Source organism: Cucurbita moschata, unplaced genomic scaffold, assembly GCF_002738365.1.
Source record: "Cucurbita moschata cultivar Rifu unplaced genomic scaffold, Cmos_1.0 Cmo_Scf00036, whole genome shotgun sequence".
Classification (NCBI taxonomy): Eukaryota; Viridiplantae; Streptophyta; class Magnoliopsida; order Cucurbitales; family Cucurbitaceae; genus Cucurbita; species Cucurbita moschata.
In genome coordinates this window covers 1,198,235-1,206,499 of record NW_019268552.1, presented here as the reverse complement: position 1 = coordinate 1,206,499, position 8,265 = coordinate 1,198,235, and the positions used below count along the sequence as shown (strand labels likewise).

The window sequence follows — 8,265 nt, the reverse complement described above, 5'->3', positions numbered from 1 at the left end:
GTATAATTTGTAACATTTGGAGGGCGATTATAGTAATTTTACTTAATATATATATATATTATTAGAATATTCATCCATAAAATAATCAACAACAAAAGTAGAGAAAAATATTAATAATTCAATTTCATTAATTTAAAATTGAATAAAAGAATACAAATATGGTTTGTGTGTACCAAAAGGAAAATATTTGTTAGACAAGAACCAAATTGCAAAAATTATTGGATAAATTATAAATTAAAATGAACAAGGAGACCTAGAATGCTGAAAGCAGCAAAGCCACGACTGAGGAAGCGGCGGCGACGCCATGGCCAATTCCGTAAGTTGGATTGTTCCTGGTTGCGCCGCCGGTAGAAGAATCTGAATTGAATTGAATTTACAAACATTTTGATTAATCGAAAACACTCTAAATTAACCAAAAATTTAAGCAAAGAAAAGAAAAATCAACAGAAATTTACCATTCAAACCGGAAGTATTGGCCGTCGGAGAAGGAGTAGTAGTTGATGAAGAAGGTCCTTCCGTTGAGCCGGTTGGCGACTCGGCTGAAAATTTGGCGTAAATTTAAGAGAAATGGAAATCGGATTCAGAGAATTAAATCAGGGGAGAAATGGGAGTTCACCATCGCTGCAGCCAGAGATATCGAGGTCGGCTCCGCAATTCTTAGGAAGCTCCAAGGCTCGGCTCTGCGAGACATTCAGAGTCTTCAGCATTTTCTCATTGCTGAAGAAGGAGCATAGGCACGGAACATCGGAATCCAGCAACTCCTTTAAGGGCGTACAGCACGCCGGCGGCGGATTTTCCGGCGACTTGATGTACGGTTGACACGAAAGCATCTGCCTCATACATGGCGGAAGATTGCCGTCGAGAATCGATTCCGTTCCTTTGAGAAATTCGCTGAGATCTTGAGAGAACCCGACGAACATCTGAGAAGAAATCAAGAGGAGGAATGCGACGAATCTCGACGACGCCATTATTTCCGGTAGGGTGAAGGTCTGCTTTTTTATTGGATTGACGAAAATGTTGTGATCGTAGAGGGGAAATTGGGGGGTAATTATGAGGGTTTGATTGTAACGAGCGGTTTTCACAGGGTGGTTCAAATTCAGAGGACGGCTTCTTTCGCGGCGGTTACATTACATCAACCGTTTTTCGCGGCGGGCACATTTTCAGGTAATTTCAGTTATACAGTCCTATGAATTTAATGTTTAGTCCCTCAACTTCCACGAAATTGCCACACTAAACGAATAATAAATGAAATTTATAATTTTGAACTACAAATATGTCACCAAATGACAGTTTGGCCGAGTGGTCTAAGGCGCCAGATTTAGGCTCTGGTCCGAAAGGGCGTGGGTTCAAATCCCACAGCTGTCATACTTTCGATTTTTTTTTTTTTTTCCTCCTCAATCCTACTTTTGATTTACAACTTGGCTTTTAGGTCCTAGAAACTCTATTGCTGCGAGCCATGGCCATATAGCGGCAAGCAGAAGTCTCGAGACCCTTCACGATTGTGTCAAGACTAACAAGGCTTGGAATTCAACATGTCATATAATGTCGTAAAGATCCGTTAGAATCGTTCGAGGTTACATGAAGTAGGTCTCATGCAAGATGAGCTAAATCTTCCCAATGTTAACTATGTTCGAGACCTTATTTGAACTTCCCAAATATGCAAATCTTTAGCTCCACGAGGTTGTCGCGCTTTCGCAGCAAACAACGCTCAACGTGATCGAGCCCTCAAATTGTTTCGGAGATTGTTTTGACAGTAATGACATCGATTCAATGTTCACAAATTTCAGTGATGCTATACCTTCAGAGACATCAAAATACATCACAACTTCTACATCTTTACAATTTGTCTCGTTTCTTTTCCTCAAATAAGCTGTGATTCATAATGAAAAACCAGAAACATGTTTTGTTTTACCATCAGCTACTTTGGATGTATAATGTTGAAAAGGTTTAAATGTCAGATCAAACATCATAATTCAAAGCCAATAGATTGCTGTTCATTGCCATAAGTAAAAGCTTATCTATAAGAATGGGGAAAAAAGTATAAATATCAGTAAACTGTCCATGCTCTGTCTCCATGTTTGGTTGAATGTTCTTGTCTTGTGGGGTCTCTCACTTCCGTCCATATTAAATTATTCCTTCCTTGAATTTTAAAATAACATGTGAACACTAAAAAAACAGTCTTCGAGAGAGAGAGAGAAAGATCATAAAGAACACTGCAAAATGTTCCCGGCATGCATGTGATGAGTGGGTCCAAAATAAATGAACAGTTTCTGGATGATTCTCTGTCACGTTTTCAAGTTGAACAAAGAACATAATACATAGCATAATCATTCAGAATAGTTTTTCATAATTTTTGGAGTATTGTTTCTCTGAGTATAAATCAAAGCAATATTGTACAAAAGAAAAATATATGAAAAGCGAAACCAAGAATGGATTTAAGCTAACAGATTGACAAAATTTGCTTTAGATGATTATATCTAAACTTCTCTAATATGGAGGACACACCTATTTGTCAGGCCATCAGATCCAACGTTGTGGACGAGCAGTCTGATGGTTTCTTTGCAATACTGTATGGGCAAGTGTTTATCCTAACAACAATACAAGAAAGAGCTAATGAAATCCCGAGTTGAATTGGAACTAAACATTCGAAGTAAAAACACCAGGCTGAGAACTTACCGTTCCTTGCGCTTCTCTAAAAACCGAACTAACGATGCCTTTCGAGCCTGAGGCACAGCTGCAGGTACGAATGTCGGAGCAATCGAGGCAATCAGTGCAGCGGAACTGGCATCCATGGGAGGTTCTGAATGTATAGGTTTAGCAGCAGCAGCAGCAGGGAGCTCAATGTTACTACAAGGGAATGATGCTTTCACCTGACCTGTGGAAAGCACGTTGTTTTGTGTTTGAGGCAGCCCGTTGCTGCCAGCCAGAAGCATAATAGCCTGAGCCTGAACAGAAACAACAATAAACTAAGAATTGTTTCTTCCCCAAATGGTGAGAAGGCAAGAACAAACTAGAGTTTTCAAAACCTTCTCAGGAGATATATCATTATAAACACACACGGATCCCGCATAGAAGATCGTCAGCTGCGCCATCGAACCGGGAGGCATTGAAGCATTCCTAGAAACAAAAGTAAGCATCAATTTACAATACGGTTTAGCTACGAACTCTTTCCAAACTCTGTCTCCAAAGAACAGTACCTTAACTCGGTAGTACCAACTACAGAGCTCGTCAAAGGAACAGAAATGGCGGTCGGAATAGGAACCCCACCTAACGGCTGCAAGTTAACACTGGAACGAACCACAGGGTCGGCATTTTGGAAACGGTACGCTGTCATTGCATACTGGTTTGCAGGCTTCTTATCAGGGGCTACATTCTTCTACACACACAAAAGAGAAAACCCAGAAGCCAAATCAATGAGTTTTCACCAAAGAACGGAAGTTCTTGACGATCATGAAGGAGAAAAGGGAAGAAATTGAAACCTGAATTACAGAGGAATAAGGGCCAAGTGGGTCGACTGTAATTTTCCTCTGCTTCTCATCTTGAGCGGCCTTGAAAGACAGCAATTGGGGAACAGCGGAGACCTTGTTGGAGAACGACCACTGCATACCTGAACCACTCATAATCATTCAACGCATGCTTTAAAAATCATGTATTTGGAGCCAAGGACAAATAATTTTAGAGATTAAGAAAAAAAAAAAAAAGCTGCATATATAATTATATCATCATTATTATAACGAACACCCATAGCGACGTGTGATTAAAAAAATTTAAATAAATAAACTTTTAAATTTGGTTTTGAAAAAATTAATAAACTGTCAACCACGCGTTTGAAATATTTAATTGTTAAAAATAAAATAAATAAGCACCTATCCAGCTGTATCATTTATTTAATATCGCACTCAACGCGCCAAATCAATTTTCTTTTTTCAATAATAAATTAAAAGTTCAAAATTAATAAACTCATTAAAATTATTATAAAAATTAAGAATATTAAACGTTAAGTTTTAAATATTAAATATTTGAGCACTATCAAATTTATAAAATTTAATAAAGATAAATTTTTATAATAATTAAAAATAAAAAATTAAATTAATTTTCTTTAACCTAATCCACACACCCATAAAATTAACTACTTATGGAATTGGTTGATTAAAAAATAAAATTCAAACAATTTTTTATTTTTTATTGCATTAAATACCTTCAAATTCTATATATTTCCCGAAAAAAAAACCTTCTCGGAATTTACAATATCTCAGGCCCATAACCATTTGATTTTATCTATCTATTATTTAAAATGTTTTAAAAAAAACAAATATATAATAAAGAAAATGTAAGGAATCAAACACAATTTGAAGTAGAGAAAATTAATGATAAATTATTATATGGGAATAAGAAAATAAATTTCCAATTTAAACACAGTACAAGAGGTACGAAACTAATAATTTTTTAAAATCATGAATTTAATTTAATATGCAAAAAATCCCCAAAAAAACTTTTTGGCTGTCAGTTCTTTTGTACCTCAAATTTACATTTCAGTACAGCGCGCCAAACGTGGTTTTTACGCTCACTCTCACAGATTTTCCTTCCCCTCCGAAAACAAAAAACTCTAGCCCTAGAACACATATTCAAATATCCAATCCACCAAAATAGTTTCCGTAAATCGGCGATTTCAAACTCAACCGCCATGAAAATTGAAACAGAGAAATCGAAACGAAGAAATCGAAACAGAGAAATCGAAACGAAGAAATCGAAACGGAGAAATCGAAACAGAGACATCGAAACAGAGGAATCGAAGAGGAAGAGGAAGAAGACGAGGATAAACGTACCTGTATTTGTGGAAGCATCTTCAAATTCTTCTTTCAAAGCCATAGACACAATCTTGGAGTTCAAACCTAAGAAATCTCTCTCCATTTCGAATCGAAAGAATTAATACTCGCAGAATTTCGTCGCGACGAAGAAGAATCGAACCAGTATCGAGCTTCTAAACCATGAAAATTTAGGAACACACACAGAGAGAAAAATCGCCGCACAGAGGTGAAAAGAAAGAGTTCTCGTTTCTTTAAAAATCAAAGCGAAAGGCAAAGCGAGAGAAGCACGTCTTTTTATTTAAAAATCAAATAAAATAAAAAAGTAATTTAATGCTGGTAAAAAAAAATTAAAAAAATTAATTAATTAGCCTCGTGGTCTCGTCAAATATGAGCCGTTGGATTGAAAAAGAGATTCGGGTCATTGAGATGCGGGCCGTGGGTCGCTTTGAAAGTGGGTAAATTTGGAAAACAACCACGTGCGAAGCGAGCTACGCGACTTTACCGCCACGTGGCCATTGTTGGATTTTCTCGAACCCGTGAGCTCAAAACGTGGATTTTTTTTTTCCTTCTCATTTCTGGTTTTCCTAGTACTTTATTCCCTTTATTAATAATAATAATATATTTTATTCCACTCACTCTACACAACCGAATAAATAAATAAATAAATAAACTCTTATCTACACAAATTAATATTTAAATATTCTCTCTCCCCTTTAAAATATTCTTTTCCATGTCAATTTGTACTAAAAATTAATTTCAAATGCTTTTAAAAAACAACATTAAATATTCCTTTTCTTTTTCTTAAAATAAAGTCCTTCCATACCAACTACCGTTTGTTTTTTTTTTTTTTTCTAATGAGGGGAATTATAAAAATATTTTTAAAAATTAAACCACATTTCAATAATGTCGTATTAATATCTTCTAGCCCTTTTTAATATTTAATAAATAATAAATAATTCACCGGCTTGATTTTAAAACATTTTTTATTTATATTGGAAATTCGAATCTATTATAAAAAGTAAAATAAATATATATTTATAAAAAAAAATTACAAAATAAATTAGCTATTGATGTTATCAATGAGACAATTAAACTGGTTTTTTAAAGTACGACAGCTAGAAATTAAATACCACGTTGAATATGAATATTATTTAATTCCGAAATTAAGCCATTGAAAGTACCGTGCATGTTACACAATTATAATAATATCTTTAAATTAATTGTCTCCAGTAAACTATTTAATTATATATATATAAAAATCAAAATAAAAGGCTTTTATGGGAATTTTGTCTTTTATTATTATTATTATTTTTTTTTAAGAATAAATAATTAATTTTACTGTGTTTTTAATAATGCCAATATATTATTTTTATGGTTTTGAGTTAAAAATTAACATTTAGCGTCAAATGTGGGGTAGGCGCCTAAGGGTGGACCACACACGTCGGATCGTATTTATGGGTCCTACAAAATTTAATATGATTTCACTATTTTTTTTATTTTCTTTTTTCGTAAATAATAATTTACACTAAATATTATTGTTTTTTTTTTTTTTTTTTGTAAACTATTATTCATAATTCTATTAATTATTTTGTATCCAAATGTTTGAATTTTCAACAAAAAATAAATAAATACAACCCAGTCTAAAAATAAAATAGAAAAAATTTTAAAATAAAGAAAAAAAAAGTAAGGATCACATCTCACGTTTAGAGCCCTAACAAAACATTGATCGAATACGTCGTTTTCATTACGCATTTTAAAATTTAAATGTCCAACTTGCCTTGTATGTGGGGGCATATTTTGTTTTTAAATTTCTCACCAAATCTACTGTGATATTCTCAATTTTATGTAATTTCCACAAAAAAATAAAAATAAAAATAATAATAAATAAATAAATGGTCAATATCATTTTGTCACAAATTAATTTATTTTTAATAAATATTTTTTAGACATATTTAATATATTTTCGATTACTGATTTCTATTTTATTTGACCATAATTCGTATTACTGCTAAAATCTTTAATACCATAATTCATATTCTTCTAATTTAGCTCAACATCAATTCGATCCAATTACTTGTTTAAAGTATCGTAGTGCATAATATGACACCGACGTAAGTTTCTTTGTTGCAGGTTAGTAATGTAATATTATTCTATTAAAATAAAAGAAATATATTTATATTTTCTATTTTGAAAAAAAAAAATTATCAAAGAAAATTTAGTTTTTCAAAATAATTTTATTATTTTGACTCCCACATGGTGTGGGGCCAGATGGGTATAATATTGGTTTTATTATTTTAAATTTTATTACCAATAATTCAATCGTTCATTAATGAATATAGATTAGTCACTAAATTTTAAGAACGCATAATATGTCAAAACTGTTATACGTCTCGAGAATTTTCTCCACTATAGATTGAACCATCCTAACAGTTAGAATTAAATCTACCCGAACCATCCTAACAAGGAGAATCCACGAAACCCACCTTTACCATTTGACCTTCAACCGATCCAATCCTAATAAGAGTGTTGGATCAGTCACGCCAAACACATGCACCCAATGACATGTCATGTGCAAAATAGTGATGACCAATAGCATCGAACTATAAAAGACAATTTGAATAAATCCTAAAGTATTAATTCTCGCTTCTTAATTTTTTATTTTTTTTATTATTATTTTTTTTTGTTAATGTTGGATTCTCGTTGACTGTACTATTAGAATATTAAATCTAACGGAAGAATCTAATACCTGTTATTTTAAATTAAAAGAAACTTGATAAATAATCAACGCCTACATCAATATAATAAATTATATGCTCAATAAAATAAAAATCAATTAAATATTTTATTTAACCAACGATTCCAAATGATATTCATTTTAAAAAAATAAATCCAATTAATTTGACTTCCCGATTTCCAATATTTGGTTATAAAAAAAAATTCAATTTCCCTGACATTAAAAATATTAAATCATCGGTTAATGTCAATTAATAATTTATATATAAATAATAAAGCTAAAAGAATTGGGCTGAGCCCAATAAAGATCGACTTAGCAATGGAGAATACCGGCCCATAATCATCTGGCCCATTCATGTTATATTTTGTTAAATTGTCAATTATACCCCTTTAATAGGGATAAATTTCAATATTGCCGAAATTGGATGGGAGGAACATCAAGTCATTAATTATTATTTTCATTTTCTAAAATATAATTTATGAGATGAACGAACAGGCTGTGACATAAAATAAATATTCAAATTAAAACCGTTTATGAGTATTATTAATCTTAACTACGTTCGGTAGACAAGACTCTTATTACCATCCAAAACTCGGTCGTTCGATTACCCACTTTTGCATTAGTTGAACAGCTCAGCTTCAGCGCAATCACGACCAGCTAATAAGCCCTTAAATCGACCCGAGTCATGTAACAACAAAGAATAAATAAAATCAATCACCTTTA

The 8,265-nt window shown here is 32.7% G+C and overlaps 2 protein-coding genes and 1 non-coding gene across 3 annotated transcripts; 1 reads left to right on the top strand and 2 right to left on the bottom strand.

Annotated features, from left to right (window-relative positions):
- Nucleotides 1-152: 152 nt before the first annotated feature.
- LOC111431672 (protein YLS3-like) lies at nt 153-1,022 on the bottom strand. Its single transcript, XM_023068378.1, has 3 exons — nt 617-1,022; nt 456-539; nt 153-357 (listed from the first exon to the last, which is right to left on the bottom strand). Exons 1-3 carry the CDS (start codon nt 966-968, stop codon nt 254-256), a joined length of 540 nt encoding a protein of 179 aa, XP_022924146.1. The 5' UTR covers nt 969-1,022; the 3' UTR covers nt 153-253.
- A 263-nt stretch (nt 1,023-1,285) lies between these two features.
- On the top strand, nt 1,286-1,365 carry TRNAL-UAG. The gene has a single exon. It is a non-coding gene; the product is annotated as a tRNA-Leu (tRNA).
- An 880-nt stretch (nt 1,366-2,245) lies between these two features.
- Nucleotides 2,246-5,083, bottom strand: LOC111431299 (protein TIFY 6B-like). The gene is made up of 6 exons (XM_023067882.1): nt 4,827-5,083; nt 3,480-3,607; nt 3,198-3,376; nt 3,027-3,117; nt 2,677-2,945; nt 2,246-2,588 (listed from the first exon to the last, which is right to left on the bottom strand). Exons 1-6 carry the CDS (start codon nt 4,909-4,911, stop codon nt 2,513-2,515), a joined length of 828 nt encoding a protein of 275 aa, XP_022923650.1. The 5' UTR covers nt 4,912-5,083; the 3' UTR covers nt 2,246-2,512.
- Between the last annotated feature and the right edge of the window lie 3,182 nt (nt 5,084-8,265).

Coding starts and splice junctions, on each gene's coding strand:
- LOC111431672 (XM_023068378.1), bottom strand. CDS start 968: ATGGCGTCGTCGAGATTCGTCGCATTCCTCCTCTTGATTTCTTCTCAG. Junction 540..616: donor TATCTCTGGCTGCAGCGATG/GTGAACTCCCAT, acceptor CCAAATTTTCAG/CCGAGTCGCCAACCGGCTCA. Junction 358..455: donor CAATACTTCCGGTTTGAATG/GTAAATTTCTGT, acceptor AATTCAATTCAG/ATTCTTCTACCGGCGGCGCA.
- LOC111431299 (XM_023067882.1), bottom strand. CDS start 4,911: ATGGAGAGAGATTTCTTAGGTTTGAACTCCAAGATTGTGTCTATGGCT. Junction 2,946..3,026: donor ATGATATATCTCCTGAGAAG/GTTTTGAAAACT, acceptor GTTTCTGTTCAG/GCTCAGGCTATTATGCTTCT. Junction 2,589..2,676: donor TTAGAGAAGCGCAAGGAACG/GTAAGTTCTCAG, acceptor TATTGTTGTTAG/GATAAACACTTGCCCATACA.